The sequence below is a fragment of the Erinaceus europaeus genome, chromosome 22, assembly GCF_950295315.1.
Source record: "Erinaceus europaeus chromosome 22, mEriEur2.1, whole genome shotgun sequence".
Classification (NCBI taxonomy): domain Eukaryota; kingdom Metazoa; phylum Chordata; class Mammalia; order Eulipotyphla; family Erinaceidae; genus Erinaceus; species Erinaceus europaeus.
In genome coordinates, this window is record NC_080183.1 from 15405512 (window position 1) to 15427036 (window position 21525).

At 54.4% G+C, this 21525-nt stretch overlaps 1 protein-coding gene across 9 annotated transcripts in view; it reads left to right on the forward strand.

Annotated features, from left to right (window-relative positions):
- Positions 1-20897, forward strand: part of TTLL5 (tubulin tyrosine ligase like 5) — a 157748-nt gene extending 136851 nt beyond the window's left edge. For 3 of the 9 annotated variants that reach the window (XM_060181300.1, XM_060181302.1, XM_060181303.1), the window contains 3 exons: positions 4363-4442; positions 6804-6925; positions 19988-20896. In XM_060181300.1, coding sequence (XP_060037283.1) covers positions 4363-4442; positions 6804-6907 — 184 coding nt within the window. In that variant the 3' untranslated portion in view covers positions 6908-6925; positions 19988-20896. Of the gene's footprint in view, positions 1-4362; positions 4443-6803; positions 6938-16974; positions 17060-19987 lie in introns of all 9 variants that reach the window. The other 6 variants (XM_060181293.1, XM_060181295.1, XM_060181294.1 and 3 more) reach the window with 5 other exon arrangements.
- Positions 20898-21525: the final 628 nt, after the last annotated feature.

Here is a 21525-nt window from a genome sequence, read left to right on the forward strand (position 1 = left end):
TTAAAAAGTGAACTTGGGGCTGGGTGCTGTGCACCCACTGGGGCACACATGTCACCATGTGTGAAGACCCAGGTTCAAGCCCCACTTATGAGGGTAGGGCTCATAAGTGCTGGAGCAGTGCTACAGGCTTCCCTTCTCTCTCCCGTCTCTCTCTCTCTGTCTCTCACCTTCTATTCTAAAAGAAGGAGGAAGAGTGGCTGTTCAGAGCAGTGGGGTCACGCAGGCACTGAGTCCCAGCAATGACCCTGGTGGCAGGAAAAAAAAAAAAGTGAAATCAGTCTACAAAATTCAGTTGTTTTTCTATACAGACTGTGGACTGTCAGAAAGAGAAATTAAGAAAACAATCCCATTTCCAATTGCATCAAAAAGAACTAAATTTTCAGCCCATCTTGGATGGAGCATGAAGGAATCATGTTAAGTGAGATAAGTCAGAAACAGAAGGATGAATATGGGATGATCTCACTCACAGGCAGAAGTTGGATAACAAGATCAGAAGAGCAAACACAAGCAGAACCTGGACTGGAGTTGGTGTATTGCACCAAAGTCACAGACTCTGGGGTGGTTTGGGGGGAGGGTTCAGGTCCTGGAACAGGATGGTGGCGGACCTAGTGGGGGTTGAACTGTTATGTGGGAAACTGGGAAATGTTGTGTATGCATGTACAGACTATTATATTTACTGTCGACTATAAAACATTAATCCCCTAATAAAGAAAAAGTTAAATAAGAAGAAGAACTAAATACCCAGGAATAAGTTTAACCAGTGAAGCAAAAAGCCTGAAAACTGTGGCACTGACAGAAGAAGTTAAAGACCTGGGAGTCAGGCGGTAGCGCAGCGGGTTAAGCGCACGTGGTGCAAAGCACAAGAACCAGCTTAAGTATCCCGGTTCGAGCCCCCGGCTCCCCACCTGCAGGGGAGTCGCTTCACAGGTGGTGAAGCAGGTCTGCAGGTGTCTGTCTTTCTGTCTTCCCTTCCTCTCTCCACTTTCTCTCTGTCAAAAATAAAAGTTAAAAGAAAAGACCCAAGCAAATAGAAAATGGCTATAAGTTGGAAGATATAAGAGGTAAAAACCAGATGGTTTCGCTTATATGTACAATCTAGAAAACTGAAACACATATGTCCTCTCCTCCAAGACACAAGGTCATCTATTGTTTTAATCTTATATTTATTTAGTTAGTTATTGGATAGAGACAGCAAGAAATCAAGAGGGAGGGGTAGATACAGAGGGAGAGAGAGACAGACGCCCGCAGCCCTGCTTCAGCACTCGTGAAGCTTTCCTCCTGCAGGTGGGGACTAGGGGCTTGAACCCGGGTCCTTGTGCACTGTAACAAGTGCGCTCAACCAGGTGCGCCACCACCCAGTCCCAACAAGGTCAGCTTCTTAATGGCACATTACTATTCCACTGAGTATAGACCCCACACAGCCAGGTTGTTGTGACTCACGCTGTTATGAACAGAGATGGTTTCCAATCGATGTCTTTGAATAAACTCCTAGGAGTGGTTTGGCAGGCTCATATATTCCTTCTTTTTCTTTTGTCATCACTTATTGCTTCTGTTGTTATTGGCTAGGACAGAGCGAAATGGAGAGAGGAGAGGGGGAGAGAAAGACAGACACCTGCAGACCTGCTTCACTGCTTGTGAAGCAACTCCCCTGTGCAGGTGGGGAGCCGGGGGCTCGAACCCAGATCCTTGCACAGGTCCTTGTGCTTCTCACTACGTGCGCTTAACCTGCTGCGCTACCGCCCGACCCCCTTCTTTGTCCTGAAATGTTTTTCAACTTCAATATCACTTGGTTTGCAGAGGTGTTGTTGACCCCAGGTTGTGTCCCCACCTCCCCCCAGCTAGCTGGGCACAAGGTCCCCAGACCCTCCTTCCTCCTCCCTGGGCCTCCACAGGACTTTGATGCTTTAGTTTCTCAGATGCGGGGGGTGGGGGGTGAGAGAGGTGAAGACACACGCCACATACTTGGCATACCTGAACTGAGCTTTCAGCTCTTGAAGTAGCGAAGAGTCAACAAAACAAAGTTAGGGAGGCCAGATCAAAGCAGGTGGAGAAGCAGTGGAGCATGGAAAGTAAGCGGTTTGGGAAAGGATGGCGAAGGGAAAAATAAGCACAGCTCCGGCAAAGGAAAAAGAAAAAAAAACCAAGAAAAAGGTATTAAAAGCAGAAATGAGGAAATGAAAAACTGATTAGAAACTAGACAGTCTTAAGCGACTAAATGTGAAAAATGGAATGAAAGGCAGCACTTGGGAAAAAGATGTAGAGTATCTAGATGTCCTTGAAAAACAAGCTCAAGGGGTGGGAGAGACAGCATCGTGGTTCTGCAAAGAGACTCTTCTGCCTGAGGCTCCACAGTCCCAGGTTCAGTCCCCCACACCACCATAAGCCAGAGCTGAGCAGTGCTTTGATAAAGAGAGAGAGAGAGAGAGAAACTCGAATAGAACAAGGTAGGAGTTTTAAGCTGCACTTAACAGATTGTTTCATGTGTGCTGTGAGTATGCCCAGGACACGTTAAAAATTCATGTCAACGCAAACACAGATTTGGAGGGACATAGGCATTATTCACAATGGCTGGAGAGCAGAAGCAGCCTGAGTGATCGTCGGCAGGTGACTGGATAAAGAAGTCACGAGTGGGGGTCTGCACTCCACGGACTACTTACTCCTCTGCGGTCGACAAAGAGGATGTCACGCATGCCATTTGGAATACAATGGATAGGACTGGGAATCAGCAGGTTTAGCGAAATAGCTGTGAAAGAGACAGCCAGTAACGACTCGCGAAACCTCACTCAAAAGTAGAATCCAAAAACTGAAACACGTGGACTTGCAGAAGGTTTAGAGGAAGAAGAACAGGAAGTCAACAAATTGTCTCTGGGACTCTTAAAACTCTGGTGGTGACCATCCAGAGGTGGGGCGCACAGATCTGGGGGGGGGGTGGCTTCCAGCCAAACACAAGCCGGACCTGGACCCACTGGTGGCTGACTCCCACTTCAGGCCCTTGGAGGAGGAGAGCCGAAGGACCCTACCTGGCTGAGCTTCAGAACCAGGCAGCAACTCTTGCCCCTGTCCCGCCCGCCCCCCCCCCCAAGTGGAGGGGTGTGTGTGTGTGTCCGTGGAGAAGGCTGGAGTAACAAGCTTGTCAACCTCTACGTTGGGAGGTGGCAGTGGCCGCCTGGCAGAAGCTCTGGTGACATAGGCCGCAGGGGCCGGTCCCCGAGGAGAGAAGACGGCCGGGCCTCCCAGGGGCAAGACAACAGCGGCTCCTCAGCTGGGGACCGTTGGCCGAGGGTGTGTGGCCGTGCCAGAAGTCACGGGGTGGCACGGGGAGCGGGCTGGCACCGGCGCCGAGTGAGTGGGTAGAGTCTAGGGCAGCTGCTCAGTACACATCCTGCAAAGCCCAGGACAGACCCCAAAGCAAAATGTCGCCAACCTGAGGGGTGCAGCCAGCTCCTCGGGGGAGACACCTGTCCCGGGAGCATGCCCTGCGCTGAGCCTCAGGAAGACGTGACGCACCCTTGTAACTGCTTGCTCCTCAGAGCTGACCTTTCTGTCTCCACCTCTGTCAGGAAAGAAAGAGAAGAAGGAAGGGAGCAAGAGAGCGAAAGGAAGAAAAAAGAGGAATGGGGGGGGATGGGCGCCAGAAGCTGTGTCACTGGAGACAAGAACAGAGGAGCCGGCGACCTGGAATTCTGGGCTCGGGCTTCGGGCCCACTCCTGGTGGGCGTGCGGGCAGGCGGGCGGGCGGGCGGGGTCCTCACCGAGAAGATGCCGTTCGTTTCTGAGCAGCCACCATGTGGGGCTGGGTGTCCAAGGCCTCATGTGCAACCCCCTGGCATCTCATGACACCATTCATCAGGGCCGCCAGGGCTGGAGGCAGCCGCATTGTCAGGTCCTGCACCCAGGGAGCCTGTCGTGGCTGGTGACTGCCTCACCCATGCCGCTGCCCCACGTGAGCACAGCTTCAGCTCCCCCACCCTTGGGTGCCGCTGGGTTGGGGGCGCTCACAGAGGCCCCCGAGGGGCCAGGGGACGCTATGGCACCCTACATGCCAGTCACAGCGAGGCCTGGCCGGATCTGAGGGCCTCTCGACTGGGCAGCGGCCCACAGGACCCACAGGCTCTGCTGTCCCCGTGGCTGGCGGCTGGGGGCAGTCCCTGGCTCCAGGCTCTGCTGGGCCCAAGATGACTCTTTTCTGTGGGCACAGTGTCCACAGGACTCCCTGGCCCCGTCCCCTGCACCCCGGGCATCTGTGTTCCCGGTGGAGCTGTGGCCACTTCCTTCAGTGACCAGTAGGCAGGGCTGCGGTGGCGGAGGGGGGGAGCAGGCGTGCTCACACCTCCGGGCCTAACCGGGATGCTTGTGTTTCAGGGGGGCCTCTGCTGAAGGGCTGCTGAACGGACTCCAGGGCCTGCACCCTGCTGCCTGCATGCCTGTCACCAGCTCCACAGGTAGGCCCAACCGGAGGGGGGCATGGGGCCTTCCAGAACTTTATCATAGCCTGGGGACCAGCCAGGCTGGGGAGAGGCTTCCAGGGCAGGGTTCTTCTTTGCAGAGGATCCGGGGGCTTGGGCAGGACGGCCTTCCAGAACTCAGCTTACGGCACCAGGGTCTGGGCTGTGTGCGCGTGGCCGTGTTTATGGACTTAGTGGGAAGAGGGGAGAGAGGAACCAAAGCATCACTCCGGCTCCTGTGAGGCCGGGGGTGAACCTGGGCCTCTCGCTGCAGAGCCCCGCGTCTTACCCATGAGCCCCTGGGGCCCCTGGCCACCGCCCTTGAGGAAGCGATGCCTCTACCCGGCTCGGTTAGAGAGAGAGGAGGCGGCCAAGAGAGTGGCGGCCGAGTTGGAAGGACCCTGGGGTTGTAGCCGTTTGGGCCCTGCTGGCTCTTAGGGCCGGCCCGCGAGGAGGCCACCCGCCCACTTGCCTGCCTGGCCCTGGTGCGGCAGGCAGAGCTGAGGTCCGTGGACCAGACGTGGGAATCGGAGGAGCCATGAGGGCCCCATTCACGGCCTCTTGACTGTGAATATCCACTGACTCTCTCCTCTCACGGAGTCAGACTCAGCACTTGGCTGAGGGACCTGACCTGACCTGACCTGAGAGGCCAGCCAACAGACGGACAGACAGACGGACAGACACTGCTCGCTGCTTCTGGCGCTAACCCCAGCGGGCCATCCCCTCACTGTCCTTCCTCGTGAGGCCTTCTAGCAGGAGGTCATGCCACTATCGCACACAGCCTTTTCTTTCTTTCTTAAGAAAGATTTAATTTTTTCTTCCTGCCATCTAGAACATCAGCAGACCAAGACCCCTACCAAGCACCAGGCCTGGGGGGCTGGTCCTGACCCTGCCCGGGATGCTGGCTGACGCCCCCCAGGCCTTCACTTGAGGAGGGTGGCGGACAGAGGGGGGAAGGGACCACAGGCTGTCACGGGCTGGGCTCATTATGGGATGGAGGGCCTTTTGGGGGTGGGGGAGAGGTAGCTATGTTTTCTCCAGCCCGTGAAAGGGAGGTGATGTCAGGGTTGGCCAGAGGCTGACTGGTGGGTCTCTATAGCATCATCTAGAGTTGGGTGAGAGAGAGGAGAGAGACAGACAGACAGGTAGACAGAGACAGAGAGGGCCTCCCGCTCTGGTTCTGAACATTCTGACACTGATTCTGAGACAAGCCGTGTGTGGTTCTGAGCACCTGGTCGTGAAACCAGTGACAGCGTCACCTGGGGATTCATGAGAAATGTCCCTTCATGTTAAAGTTAGTGGAAAGAGGAGAGGGAGGAGGAGGAAGAGAGAGAGCTGCACACAGCTTTCTTTTAAGCCCACCACCAAAAAGACAATGGCCCACACGTCACACACCCTGGACCGGGAGGCTCCGGGGGCCTGGCTGGAATCGGGGCTGATTGAAGGCTTGTGGCTGTGGGGGCCAGTTGGCTGGGCTGGCCCCGCCTGGGGTTTCTGGCTCCCTGTGTGCCAACCCCACGTGACAGCAGCTGGTGGGCTGTTCTGAAGGCCCACCGAGCGGTGCAGTGGCTGGGGAGGCAGAGGCTGGGGAGGCACCGTGACGTTCACTATCCTGGGCTCTGTGTCAGGGTGGGCACTGTAAGCTCACTGCAGGGTCAGGGATAGCAGACCTGGAGATCTGAGGGGGGTACTGCGGGAGAGGGGCGCCCGGCTCCACGCCACAGACCTTGAGACAGACCAGACAGCTGGCGCCCTCTCCACCTCTGACGGCCCTCCTCCCACCCCACGGGCCCTGGCCGAGCCCCTGCTGTGCTGTGCCCCAGGCAGCCTGTGTCCCACCCACCTGCTCTGCAGGCCGCCTGCCTTCTCACAGCAGCACTGGGCCCCGATCAGACAGGGTCTGATAGACAGGTCGGGAAGAGGCTGCCACAGCCTCCCCGCTTCCTTCTCTCTCTCTCTCTCCAAGATAACAAGAGAAATGGGTTTATTTCCATATCAAGTAAGCTTAGGGGCCAGGCAGTGAGTGGCTCACCCACATGTCCCCAGGCTCAAGCCCCTGGAGTGGGGAAGCTTCACAAATGGTGGGTCAGGGCTACATGTCTCCCTCTCCCCTCTCAGTCTCTCTCTGTCTCCAATAAATAAACATCCCAGCATGCTCCTCTCCCCCCAGAGCAGAGGGCCAGGCCTTTGGGCCAATGGGCGCTTAACTATTAGGCAGCTCAGAGGGCAGGGGTGTGGTCCTGGGGGGCACCCCAGAACCAAGTCTTAGGCCTCCCTCATCCTCCCTTCATCCCCACAGCCCAGAGAAAATACAACATTAAGTTGGGATTTTTTTTTTTTTTTTTTTACATTTTTCAGGACCTTTGGAAGCTCCCCAGGTTATTTTCGCCAGATCCAAGCCCTTGCCCGCCCAGCCCGGAGCCCCCGGTCCAGGTGTAGGCCAGAGAAAGCCACAGTGGTGAAGTGAGGGCCCGTGCAAGGTAACAGTAAGAGTAAGCACACTTCCTTGCTGGGCTCCACAGCTGCCAGGGACCCAGGGACAGGCGTCTGTCCTCTGAAAGACCAGGGTCACAGCTGCAGCGGGCGCCTCTGCCCTGTCCTGCCAGTAGGTGGCGCCGTAGCAGTAAGGAAACCTGCTTCCATGGAGGCTCTTATTTACAAATGGGGGGGGGGGGGGTTGTTGTTCAGATCAGTCAGAAGGAAGCCGAAACCTGGCTGAGCTTTCACAGGTAAAGGTGTGCCGGGGTGTGGCTGGAGCTCAGATCGCGGTCTGCAGAGAAGGCCGGCCAACTCGGACCGAGCCTGGGAAGCCCGAGAGACTCTCGGTCTGGGCGTGGCGGGGACATGGTGGATCCTCCGTCCGCTTTCTCAGGAGTCGCTGAAGCCCGGCGCTGCTGTGTTTGGCACATCACACAAAGCCCGTCAGCCCACCATCCAAAGCGAGCACCCCTTGCGGGAGAGGGGCCTGCACCGGTCTGGGAAGCTCTGCCCGGCCCCCGGTCCCCACTGCGGCCTGCAGACTCTCCAGGACATTCCATGCAGCCCAGGCCTCACGGCCTCTTTGCTGTCTGCACGCGCAGCCCCCGTGCTGTGTGCGGCACACTCTCACCTCCAGAGAGGCTTCTGAGCTCCCTTGAGAAGCATGGTTCGTCCAAAATGCCCCAGAGGGCAGAAGAGGGAGGCAAGTTATTAACCCACTGCAGAGCTCATTTACATTGGACCAGAGAGCTTCAAATGTCTTTCCAGAGCCCATCTGAGCTCTGCCCAAAAGACAGTGAGGGGCAGAAGGGCAAATCCATGGCTTGGTCGGCTATCAGATGCAGAGGCGAGAGACAGAAAACAACTGGAGTTCCAATGGAGGGGCCTCTGCCTCCCACGCCAGTCGGCCCTCGATCCCAGAGCTGAGCAGACCGTCCAGCGATGAACAACTAATAACACCCAGAAAATGGAGCGAGAAGGCCTGCTTTCCCTTCAGGACGCTGGCAGCCCAGGGCACGAGCCTGCCACCAAGCTCCAAAGCAAACCGGACTGCCAAGAAGTGCTCAGTACTGCAGCCTGTGAGCCCCGCACTCTCCAGACCCTCTGTCCCCGGAAGCCGGCGGAGCGGCCTCTCCCAGCAGCTCACCCTCAGCCACATGAAAGGGAGGTGATGTCAGGGTTGGCCAGAGGCTGACTAGTGGGTTTCTTCAGCATCATCTAGAGTTGGGTGAGAGAGAGAAAGAGAGAACAGAGACAGACAGGGAGACAGAGACAGAGAGGGCCTCCCGTTCTGGTTCTGAACATTCTGACACTGATTCTGAGACAAGCCGTGTGTGGTTCTGAGCACCTGGTCGTGAAACCAGTGACAGCGTCACCTGGGGATTCATGAGAAATGTCCCTTCATGTTAAAGTTAGTGGAAAGAGGAGAGGGAGGAGGAGGAAGAGAGAGAGCTGCACACAGCTTTCTTTTGAGCCCTGCCCCGTGCTGTGAGCTGCAGAATGAGGGAGCCCTGCCCCGTGCTGTGAGCTGCAGAAAGAGGGAGCCCTGCCCCGTGCTGTTAGGCTGCAGGAGCCCCGGTGGAGCCTGAGCTGTGTGAGCACACACGAGTCCTGCTGCCCTCTGGCATTTGCCTGCCCCGGACCCCGTCCCAGCTGCAGCCTCCTGCTCCTCCAGGCCTGTCCCCTGCCGTTCTCGTCTCCTCCTGTCACTGCCCCGACTCCTGGCCCAGTGAGGTTTCTCTTATATAACAAATAAAATGAGGGGGCTGGGCAGTGGCACACCTGGTTAAGCACACACAGTACTATGTGCAAGGACCCGCACAAGGACCTGGGTTCAAGCCCCCACTCCTTACCTACAGGGGTGACACTTCACAAGCAGTGAAGCAGATCTGCAGGTGTCTCTCTCTCTCCCTCTCTATCTCCCCCTTCTCTCTCAATTTCTTTCTGTCCTATCCTATAAAAATGGCCACCAGGAGCAGTAGGTTCATAGTGCCGGCACCGAGCCCCAGCGATAACCCTGGAGGTAATAATACGAGTAAGAATAAAAAATAAAATGAAGTGGTCCAAGAGGTGGGACAGTGGATACGGTGTTGGACTCTCAGGCATGAGGTCCTGAGTTCAATCCCTGGCAGCACATGTGCCAGAGTAATATCTGGTTCTTTCTCTCCTCCTATCCCTCTCATTAATAAATTTAAAAAATATATTTAAAAAAATAAAATTGAATGAATGCCCACAAGCCTTCAGGGTGAGCTGCCAGCTGAGCACGTCCCAGGAGGCCAGGCCATACTCAGCGTGTCCAGTTGACTCCCTGTCCCGGCCCTCCGGGAGGAGCCACACTCCACAGACACAGGACCCCAGGCTGCGGTATCAGAGCGCTGGGCTTTACCCCAGCCCCGAATCCCCCCAAGCAGCTGAGAATGGGGCCGGCTGCCACCACTTGCTGCCGTGTCCCCTCTAATCCCTGCCACAGGCCCGCCGGCCACTTGTCACATGGCTGAGCAGCTGGCCGCCGGGCGGGACTTTGAAAGGAGACCCTGAGAGGCACCCAGAGTGACCCAGCTCCTGCTTTGCCAGGATGCTCATGGCCTCCCGGTGACCAGGACCCCATCTCGCAGAAGTCACCTCTGGACCGAAGACACTCCCACCTCATTAGACTCCTGAAGCAGGAAGTCACTTGAGAGCAAGACACAGCTCTCTTGGCAGTGACTGACTGCACTGGTGGTGGTGGTAGTGGGAGGGGTGTTTGTTTCCCCAGAGCCCTGCTCAGCTCCGGCTGATGGTGCTGCTCAAGACTGAACCTGAGACCTCAGAACCCCAGGCAGGAGAGTCTTTTGCAGAACCATGATGCTGTCTCCCCAGCCCTTATTTATTTATTTTTTATGAAAGTGAGAAACAGAGAGGCCAGAGCCCTGCTCAACCCTGGCTGATGGTGGTGCTGGGATTGAACCTGGGACCCCAGAGCCTCAGGTATTAAAAGTCTTTTGCAGGACAATTATGCTATCTCCTCAGCCCAGTAAGCTCTTAAAAAAATAATTTAATGAGAGAGATACAGAGAGTGAGAGACAGAGACAAGAGAGGCCAGAGCCCTGCTCAGCTCTGGCTGGTGGCGGTGTTGGGGTTGAACCTGAAACCTCAGGGCCTCAGGCAGGAAAGGTTTTTTTTTCTTTCTTTTTTAAATTTATTTATTTTAATATTTATTTTATACCCTTTTGTTGCCCTTGTTTTATTGTTGCAGTTATTATTATTGTTAATTGATATCATTGTTGGATAGGACAGAGAGAAATGGAGAGAGGAGGGGAAGACAAAGGGGGAGAGACACCTGCAGACCTGCTTCACTGCCTGTGAAGTGACTCCCCGGCAGGTGGAGAGCCAGGGGCTTGAACCCGTATCCTCACACCGGTCCTTGTGCTTTGTGCCACCTGCGCTTAACCCGTTGGGTTACCGCCCGACTCCCCTTTCATTTTTTTATTAGTGGTTTAAAAAATTACAAAATAACAGGGATACAATTCTACACAGTTCCCACCATCAGAGTTCTGTGTCCCCATTCCCTCCATTGAAAATTGCAGTGGTTCTCCCAAGTTCACAGAGATGGCTTGCCTATTATTTCTCTATCCGTCTGTCTATATATTTTTGCCCATTTTTTTTCTATAGTCCTGCTTTCTCTTCATTTATACATCACACCTACACCTACTCCTGAATGTCCTTCCTTTTTCCCTGTTCTCTCTCAGGCTCTTGACAGAATTGGGGTTCAGAGCCCTCTGGTCATCTTCCCCTAACATTTCCTCCCCTCTGGGAGTGTGGACCAAAATTCTTTATAGGGAGCATAAGTTCTGGCTTCTGTAATTGCTTCTCCACTGGACATGAGTGTTGGCAGGTGGATCCAGACCCCCAGCCTGTCTCTGTCTTTCCCTAGTGGGAGGTTCCAGGACACATTGGTGAGGTCATTTGCGCAGGAAAGTCAGGATGGAATCATAGTAGCACCTGCAGCTTGGTGGCTGAAAGGCAGTAAGTTATGAGGCAGGACAAATGCTTAATAAATAGGAACCAGAAAGTAGGAATAGAGCAGGTAAGAATATGGATTTTAGGCGTGTTTCTAGGGGCCCATGGCTTTGGTCATTTTTGCTTGAGCTTGATAGTTAACATGTAGGTGGACTAAAGACATTGTCTGGGAAGATGGTGTCAGAGTTGAGAATAGCACTAGAAAGCAAGCTGGGCTAGGGCAGAGAGTAGCTCCCAAACTTGAAGAAAATATATAAATAGAATTAATTGTTGACCGCATCGAAATGTCCCAGGGCCCAGGCTTATTCATATTCGACACAGGACAGGAAAGTCTTTTTGCAGAACCACTGCTGTGCGGCCACCCCAGCCCTCTGCTTCCCTCCGCTGCCAGTCGACATACATGTTACATGTGGGGAATTCATCTCTTGCACGAACTCTGGAACTTGTGGCAAAAACAGCAAATGAGTCCTGTCTCACATAGAAGCTCTTTTTTTTTTTGTAATCTTTTTTTTTAACTATCTTATTTGTTAGAACAGAGAGGAATTGAGGAGGAGAGAGAGACAGACACCTGCAGCCCTGCTTCACCTCTCATGAAGCTTTTCCCTCTGCAGGTGAGGAGCGGAGGCTTGAACCTGGAGTCTTTGTATGTGCTGATACATGCACTTAACAAGGTGTGCCACCACCTAGCCCCTGAAGCTCTCTAAAAATACAAAAGATGGGGTCCAGGTGGTGGGGCAGCAGGTTAAAAGCACGTGGCGCAAAGAGCAAGGACCGGTGTAAGGATCCCGGTTCGAGCCCCCGGCTCCCCACCTACAGGGGAGTCGCTTCACAGGCGGTGAAGCAGGTCTGCAGGTGTCTGTCTTTCTCTCCCCCTCTGTCTTCCCTTCCTCTCTTGGTTTCTCTCTGTCCAGTAACTATGATAAAAACAACCCGTGGTGGTTCAGTGCCCCTCAGCTGACACGGTGGCAGCCGGCTGAAGTGCCGTCTCTGTCACCAGGCACTCATGCCCCTGTGGCCCCGGGGAGTCGTCGTTCCCCCCCCCCCGGATGTGCAGGAAGGGGGCCAGCAATGAAGTCTGTCCAGGCGTGGGGTTTGAGAGGGACCCCAAACAGGCCGTCAGGAGGGCACGGGCTGTGGCGGCCCAGGTCAGGTTTCACATCTGTTCCAGGATTGAGCGCGTCATAAGCCCTCTCTGCTTTTAAGCACCCCGCTCACTCGGGGCCTCCCCTGCACCCCCTCTCTGTGTGAGAGCAGCTGGCAGGCCCCCAGGGATCGGCTCGTCTTTGTCGGAGAAGCAGGGGGCAGGGGGCCAGAGTTCCTGTCCCTGGTGTCCCTGCTTTACCACCCAGCTGCCTTTTGTCTCGGCACAGTGTGGGCCGGGGTTCCCATCTGCACGGGGGAGGGGGAGGCTGTGCCCCCAGCATCTTCTGCTTCTCCCCCTGAGAACCTCAAGGGCCACCCAGCACCCCAGGCACAGCGCTGCCTCCGCTCCGACACAGGGAACTCCTCAAACGTGGCAGTGTTTCCACATCTTCTGTCCGCCCTCGAGTCTTCCCGTTCATTCCAGTCTGGAGGGGTGTGTCGGGCTCCTGTCTCTCCCCGTCAGCTTCTGTGGCATCCGGCTCTGTGCTTCAGTCATTTTAAAACTCACACAGAGACAGAAACAGAAAGAGCTTTTCCAAGAAAACCACCTTGAAGAAAGGAAGTTACCTTCCAATTCCTGTCCTGGTCTTAAGAGTGACTTGAGTTTCTTGTTTTTAGGAATTTAAGATTGACTGATTGATTGGCTGGGAAAAGCCAGAGCTCCACTTTGCACATGCTAGGAACATGACAAGACCTCAGGGCTTCACACAGCTGGTCTGTTGATCTAACTACTGAACCGCCTTACCTCCCCCAGTTCCTCTTTGCACAGCTTCCTAACTCAGGACTTTGGGAAGGAAGGTGACTGGGGTTGGACAGACTTCTGTTCCCAGGTCACTTACCCTGTGTCTCCACTGAGGAGAAGCCCTTATCTCCAAGGTCACCTCATTCTGCCTCCAGGGCGTCTCCACTGAGGAGAAGCCCTTCTTCTAGCGTTTGCCCTTCTTCCGTAGCCAGTCAACAGCATCAGGTTGAGCCCAATGTAAAGTTTCGAGACCTCCTTTGAATCTGGAGAGGTGGCAGTCGTTGACTATGTGGGTCATAGTCTGTCTGGAGCCGCAGGGGCAGTTCGGGTCGTCTCTGGCTCCCCAGCGATGGAACATAGCGGCGCACCGGCCATGGCCTGTTCGATAGCGATGGAGGAGGGCCCGATCATAACGTGCTAGGTCAAAGCCGGGTTGACACTCGCAGGGGTCTGTGATGAGGTGTTTGTTCTTGACCTCAGCTGACTGCCAACTCTGTTTCCAAGAGTCTGGAACAGAGAAGTTCAGTGTAGGCGTAGGGGACCAGATTGGATGACGAGACGTCAAGCGTTGGACAGGGTGGGCGAAGATATCCGCGTATATTGGCAGGTCCGGTCGAGCGTAGACGTGGGAAATGAACTTAGATGATGCCGCATCCCAACGAATATCTGGCGGGGCGATGTTGCTAAGAACTGGCAGCCACTGAGGAGAAGCCTTTATCTCCAAGGTCACCCCATTCTGCCTCCAGGGGAGCTTTAAGCCCCTTACCCACCAAAGATGAATATGGGGAAGGGGGTGACAGGTTTTTGTCCCCTCCAGTTAAGCCATCCTGAGCAATGCCTCTCACTGCCCCCCCCCCCCCTCAGTGAGTCCTGCCCATCCTTTCCTTGGGTTCAGACTCTGACTCGTTTTAGCTGTGTTAAGGCAAGCAGGTGCCTGCATGGAGGAGCTGTGAGCTCCTCCAGCCCCTCCCCCCGTGGCTGTGTTCCTGAGACCCCAGGGGCTGCCCCTGCCCTGACCCGGCCGCGCAGCTGCGCCCGGCATCTGTGTGTCACCGGCTGGGTTTCCCGAAATGGCTCTGATGCTGTCCTGGCCTTGCAGCCATTCCTCCTTCCGTGCCGGAGCCACGCCCAGGAAGGTGAGGCCTGCAGGCCGGCCCTCTGTCCCCAGCTGTCCCTCTCCCTGCACATCACTGGGACATGAATAAGTTGACGCATTCATGCTTCGCCTGAAGTCAGAACCTTGCCCGAAGCGAGAACAGGAGCGCAGAGATCAGCTGGAAAGCTCTCAGGCACAGTTCATAGCCACAGGTGGCGTCTCAGACCAGCACTGGAGCCTGCGGCTTCACTCAGGCCTTGCAGGGAGAGAAATAGCTGATGCATTCCATTCAAGGCCTGGACCTTTTTTTATTTAAATTTATTTATTTATAAAATGGAAACAGTGATAAGATCATAGGATAAGAGGAATACAATTCCCACCACCAGAATTCTGTATCCCATCCCCTTCCTTGATAGCTTTCCTATTCTCTATCCCTCTGGGAGTCTGGACCCAGGGTCGTTGTGGGATGCAGAAGGTGGAAGGTCTGGCTTCTGTAATTGCTTCCCCACTGAACATGAGCGTTGACAAGTGGATCCATACTCCCAGACTGCCTCTTTCTCTTTCCCTAGTGGGGCAGGGCTCTGGGGAAGTGGAGCTCCAGGACACATTGGTGGGGCCGTCTGTCCAGGGAAGTCTGGTCAGCATCATGCTGGCATCTGGAACCTGGTGGCTGAAAAGAGAGTTAACATATAAAGCCAAACAAACTGTTGATTAATCATGAACCTAAAGGCTGTAATATTGCAGATGAAGATTTAAGGGTCTCTGTTTTGGAAATAGCTAGTAGGTATATTTTATATTCCAAAGGACCCATGACTTTATTAATTTTTGCCTGAGCCTGACATCTGATATGTAGGTGGACCCAAGTTATTGTCTGTGGAGATAGTGTCATGGCTGGGAAAAGGACCAGAAAGCTGGATCAGGGAAGACAGTAGCTCCCAAATATGGGACAAATGTATTAGTATTCTTGACTGTAAACCCCATCAATTTGATCTGGGGCCCAGATTCAGCTTCAGAGCCTGTGTGACCTCTGCATCCCTGTAGGTCCGAACTTGCCTGTGGTCATGAGCAGGGACATTCCGAGTTGCCCCCGTTTCGGGACCCATCTTGTTCAGGTGGATAAGAGACTATGTTGGCAAACGCTAGAAGAAGACGAAGAGCGCGTGCTATCCAACCCCTCTTTGGAGGATGGGGCACTCTCTACCGCTGTTGGTCCGCACTGAGGGCAAGGTCCTGTGGGGGCCCCCAGAGGGGTCCATTATGTTGTTTCTGATGGAGATGACCAGTGACAGTGGAGAGAGTGATCATGTCAGTGTGGGAATCTCAGGACTCCCCGACTAGGGCCCCAGCTGATGGGGTGGCCTGATAGTGGCTAAAGAGTCATCGTTAAAGTGTGCCAGTCTCTTGTCCTTATTCAGCTTCTGTAGTCCTTGCTTTGATGAGGTCAGCTTTGGAGTGACTGAGGGACGTGAAATAGGAAGTAGGTAAGGAGAGTGTCTAGGTCTAAGTAGAAACTATTTTATCAGGTGCTTTAAAGGTCTCTTTTTAGGTCTTTCTGCCTACTTGCTGCATTTATTGACTCACTGCAGACTACTGTGCGCTTTTGCTTCCAGGTGTGGATTTGCCGTGACTTATGGACATGTGTGCACATCGGCCCTGGTCTGTCTCTAGGTTTTGTTAGGAAGTGGACCACCCAAGATGGAATCAAGGAGTCCTGTGGGAAAGGAAAGGTCTCACCCGGTCAGGACATTGTTGATGTTTTTTGTCCAACACCAGTGTCGTTTTGTTGAGGAAATGTGGACTTTGTGACCACAAGGATCCAATTCCCCAGGATCGGTCCTGCCCTCGACCAAACCATCGTCGTATTCCACCCTCGGCATGTGGGTCCTGGCCCGCACCCAGTGCCCCCTCAGCCCTCTGACCCCCGAGTCTGCTGTGACGACTCGCCCTGGACTCCCCCTTCTCTGTGTCGTGGAGCCCACCCGGCCTCCTCCTCCGGGCCTGTCTTACTCAGCCACCACTAACTCAGGTGTGTGTAGGTTTTTTTTCCCACTAGGTGTTTTTGTGTCCTTTGGACAGATGCCGAGGAGAGGAATCGCCGGGTTATAGGGCAGGCTGACTTATTTACTTAATCATTTCGCCACCAGGACTGTAACTCAGACTCATTGCTTGCATGAAGAGTCTACCACTCCTAGTGGCTATTTTTTTTTTTATTATTTGATAAGACAGAAAAAAATAAGGACAGAGACAGACACACACCCGCAACCGTGCTTCGCATGTGGGGATCAAGAGGCTTGAACCCACGTCCCTGCACAGGGTAACATGTGCACTCAGCCAGGTGCCCCGCTGCCTGGCCCAGGTGGGCTGACTTGTGATGCTATCAGAAAATCTCCAAGCTGCTCTATCCAGGTGCTGCACTCACTCGCATCCTCATGGCTGGGAGGGCTCGCTTCTCTCTCTACCCTCGCTCTGGGCCCTCCTTACTGAATTGGAGGCCGGGGGGCATTCCCAGCCTTTCCTGAGCCCGTCGGGGGAGCCCACTGCAGCGCTGCCTCCCTGCCTCGACGCTGCTGGTGGGTCCTGCCATCTTCTTCCGGGTGCGAGCAGCAGCCGGTCACCGGCCTTCGGGTGCTGTGCATTGCCAGCTGCAGGTCCCGCTCGGCCTCAGGGAGCAGTGCTGCCTTTCATGCCACAGCAGCCAGTGGGAGCTGACCAGGGAGCCCCCCAGGTAAATATTTTACCTGGCGAACGCTGGGTGCTCAGGTCATGTGAGGATTTGTAACCAAAAAAGGTGAGCCAGGTGTTTTAGGAGAGTCAGCCCACCATAGCGCCCAGCGAGAGCCGCCCCGGGCAGCATGGGCCCCGAGCAGATGTGCCCTCAGCAGCTCCCCTCCCATGGCTTCTCGTCAGCTTCACCTTGGCAGGTAGCAATCCGTGTGCAAAGATAGCTTAACTTGCTGTGCTGAAGTGACGCAAGGCAGTGGCTTGAATCCAGTGCCAGCAGGAGAACAGGCCAGGGAAATGGGTTTGCTGGACTGTGACATTTGCCGAACCAACATAACTTCTTTGTCCAGGTGCTTTACGATCCACAGACGTGCATGTTGCCTGTTGATTTTAGAATGGAATGAATCGCCACTGCGCTTGTTTGATATTCTCTAGGTGAGTGTGTCAACAGACAGAGGCGATTCATAGACATTTGACCACAAGAATTTGTAGCCAAGATGTCAAAGTTTAAGAGAAGATTGGTTAACTTTGCTGGCTATTTATACCCACCCCAAAAAGAGCTCAGCTGTGGTGAGAGAGGAACTGCGGGGATGTAACTGCCCTGCATGCCTTCCTGCCCACTGAGCCCACCCCGGCCCCCTTGAGGAGCAGAAGTGGGAGACCCTTCACAGAGAGCGGGGCCTACAAGTCAGCCATATCCCTCCTCCCCTTGCCGTTGAGTGGGGTGAAGGGGGCTTGACCCTGCACCTCCTGCTAGTTGGGGCCCAAGCTAAGAGAAGAGTAACAAATGTAAAAACTGCAGCAAGTCACAGGTAACCCACACCTAGATACATCAGACAGATACACTAGAATACTGAAGACAAAGGAAAGATGCTAAGAGCAGCTAGACAGTGGGGAGAGATAGTCTAGTGGTTCTACAAAGGGACTCTCATGCCTGAGGCTCCCAAGTCCCAGATTCAGTCCCCTGCACCTGCATAAGCCAGAGCTGGGCCCGGGGCAGCTACAGTGAGATGACTTACCCAAGAAATGCCATCAGAATGCCAGAATAGAGTTGGGCGGTTGCGCAGCAGCTAAGCGCGGGTGGCGCAAGGCTCATGGACCGACGGAAGGATCCTGGTTCGAGCCCTTAGCTCCCCACCTGCAGCAGAGTCGCTTCTCAAGCAGAATGCCAGAATACTTCTCCACAGCCGCAGTAGACACAAAAATACACTGTGATGTGAGGCGCTGGCAGGTGGCTCACCCAGTAGAGGGCGCACATTACCAGGCACAAGGACCAGATTGAAGCCCAAGGCCATCATATGGGAGTGTCTCCATGGGCAGTACTGTGGTCTCAGGATCTCCCTCCCACCCTTCCCCCCACCATCTAAAGGAAAGAAAAGAGGTCATACCCCAATGATACCCCTGGTTAAAAGGGAAAAAAAATAATGTCTTTATTTTTAGATAATAAATGTCATCAAAAACCACAAAGAATATTCAAACAAATCCCTGGCTCGAGAAGAGTTTTCCCAAATCAGTTCCATTCAGCTAGAGCACGTGATTCTAGAAAGAAACCCTTTATAGCAGATACGTAACAAAACAAATAACGTACCTCAGAAAGAAAACTCACGAAAAGTCTGTAAAAACCTTTTACGTTGTTTTTGAGAGTCACTTAGAAAAATGAATCGGGGGAGTCGGGTAGTAGCACAATGGTAGCAAAGCACACGGACCAGCTTAAGGATGCCAGTTCAAGCCCCCGGCTCCCCACCTGCAGGGGAGTCGTTTCACAGGTGGCGAAGCAGGTCTGCAGGTGTCTGTCTATCTCTCCCCCTCTCTGTCTTCCCCTCCTCTCTCCATTTCTCTCTGTCCTGTCTAACAACGACAACATCAGCAATTTAAAAAAAAAAAACCTACAACAACAATGAAAAACGACAAGGGCAACAAAAGGGAAAATAAATATAAAAAATAGAAATAAAAAATCATCTTTAAAATAAAAAAAATCGGGAGCAGGGAGGTGGCAGGGTGTGTCTGCATTCGTGAAGCCCTGGGCTCAGTCCCCAGCATCACTGAGAAAAAGAACGACAGAAGCTACAGGACATCTTCAAAGGTTTGCTTAAAAGCAAGCGCTCTCATAAAAAGTCAGCAATTCCCTAGGCCTGGGGAGTAAACCGTCTGGAGTGGCGGCTAAGAGTCGGGGATCCTCCTCTTCCATGAAAGTGTTCTAGGATTGATTGTGGTGATCGCTGCACTGCTCTGGACCTACGGAAAGCCACCAGGTCATACACCTGAGGCAGGCCGATTGCCTGGTGAATCCTGTATTTCCCAAGGAAGCTGGATTTTCAAGTCAGTAAACAACAGCTCAGGAGAAGACAAGCAAAAGGGACACGTTGGTGCATTTTGCAGAAGGAAAATAAAACACATGCACAGTGGCGCTTTGCTTTGGAGCACGCCCAAGCTGGGTCACCTCATTCTCGGTTTACATGCCGCTAACTCCTGCACCTGAAGCGGCTGTGGAGGTGGAGATGGAGGTGGCGGGGTGTTTCTCCAGGGCTGGGAGACTGGACTGGTGCGACCTCTTAGGAAAATAACATGGTTCGATTTCGAGGCTTGAGATGCTATTTGTGAGCCAGTGATTTCACGTCCAAGTCTAACCTGCAGAAACCCTCCCCGCTGTGTGCTGGGCTCTCATGTAAGGCAGACCACAGCAAAGCAAGCAGGACAGGTACGGGCATACTGTGTGTGTGGTAAATAAACTTAAAAAGAAAAAAGACCAAGAAAGACATAAATCTCACAATAACAGGAATGGGAAGCACTAGGAGGGTCCCATGGGATCCAGGGTGAGAGGGTCACGTCGCTTTTTAAAAAAATATTTCGTGTGGGGGCCGGGTGGGGGCGCCCCTGGTTGAGCGTACTGGGGTTCAAGCCCCCCCCCCAGTCCCCACCTGAGTGAAGCAGGGCTGCGGGTGTCTGTCTCTCTCCCTCTCTATCCAATAAATAAAGACAATTAAAAAATCGCTAAAAAACAACTCATGTTGTTTATTGGATAGACAAATGAGAGGAGGGGGAACAAAGAGAGACACCTGAAGCCCGTCCCCCCCCCGCAGGTGGGGAGCAGGGCTTGAACCCGGGTCCTTGCGCTGCCAGGTGCCTTTTTGTTTATGCCAGGTGGAGGGAGGTGGGGTGCACCGTTTTGGGTGGGGGGGTTCAGCCTGACATTGAGAGAAATCTGGATCCCGGGAGTTTTTGCAGCTGGGGGGGGACTTGCTGGGGGAGTTTCTTTATTTGAGAAGTTGGGGTGGGGGCCCCAGAGCAGCAGCGAAGGGGCCGCTGCTGCGGCCCGGCTGTCATGTCACCGCCGTCACTCAGGTGGCATCTTTTCCCTTGCAGATCCTGCTCGCTCGACGAGATGAACCCACCCTGGGGGACCCCCCCCTCGACGAGATGAACCCACCCTGGGGGACCCCCCCCGCCCCACTGCCGGCTGGCGCTCTGAAGCCTCGGGGCTGTGGGCGTGGCCTGGCCCCGCCCCGCCCACCGCCCCGCGCAGTCGCAGACGGCACCTCCCGCCTCCCCAGCTGGCTGAGCGGCTGGAGCAGCTGCGCACGCGCCGGAGCACCTGGACCTGCCTCCCTCCCGCCCCGCCCGCCCCGCGTCCCCTGTCCCCTCCCGCGGCCACTCAGAGATGATATAAAAGAGGCTCTTTGGCTATTTGCATTCCGCTTCCTCCTCTCTGCAGCCTTCACCAGCAAAGCCTGGCCGCAGGCCCGGGCTCCCAGCGCCGCCATCCGTCACCTGCCCCTTGGCGGGGTGGGGGTGCGGGTGGGGGGCTCGGAGTGTCACCTGTCCCACCTGTTGCTGCTGCCCCGTCCGCAGCCCCCACGGGCCCCTCCGCCCCGGACAGGGGAGCCCACATGCTTCTCCCCCTTCTTTCCCGTCCCCGAGTCTGGGGCTTCTCCAAACCGCTGCAGGCCCAGCAGTGAGACCCCCTCGTCAGAGAGAGAGAGAGAAAGGGAGAGGGAGAGAGAAAGGGAGAGGGAGAGAGGGGCCCGCAGTGCGAGCCTCGGGTCCGGTCCCCACCTGCAGGGGGGAGGCCTCGCCAGCAATGGAGCAGGGCTGCAGGTCTCTGTCTCTCCTTCCCTCTCTGTCTCCAGCCCTTCGCCCAATTTCTGTCTCTCTTAAACAACAACAACAACAAAAGATGGGAGTCGGGCGGTAGCGCAGCGGGTTAACCGCAGGTGGCACCAAGCGCAAGGACCGGCGTAAGGATCCCAGTTCGAGCCCCCGGCTCCCCACCTGCAGGGGAGTCACTTCACAGGCGGTGAAGCAGGTCTGCAGGTGTCTGTCTTTCTCTCCCCCTCTCTGTCTTCCCCTCCTCTCGCCATTTCTCTGTCCTATCCAACGACAATGACATCAATAACAACAATAAAAACAAGGGAAATGCAAAGGAAAATAAATATTTTTAAAAAATTAAAAAATAGATGTAGGGGCCAGGTGGTGGCACACCTGGTTGAGCGCCTATGTCACAATGCGCAAGGACCCAGGTTCGAGCCCCCAGTCCCCACCTGCAGGGGGAAAGCTTCACAATGCAGGGGTCTCTCTGTCTCTCTCCTTCTCTATCCCCCCATCCCTCTTGATTTCTGGCCGTCTCTATCCAATAAATGAATAAATAAAGATAATTTTTAAAAAACCTTTTAAAAAGTAGATTTAAAAGCAATGCTAAGGCAGAGAAGAAAGGGACTGCACTGCCTCTGAGTGGTAGAAAGAGATCACCAGGTTTCCTGATCAGGTCTCAGCACACAAGGTAGGTTTGCTCATGACGGGTGAGGTCTGTGGCTTCCGGGGGAGAAGGTGGCATGTATTCCAGGCGTGTCTCCGGCTTCCTTCAGTAGCCTGAGGGCTGCGTCCTGAAATGTCATGAACCCTAA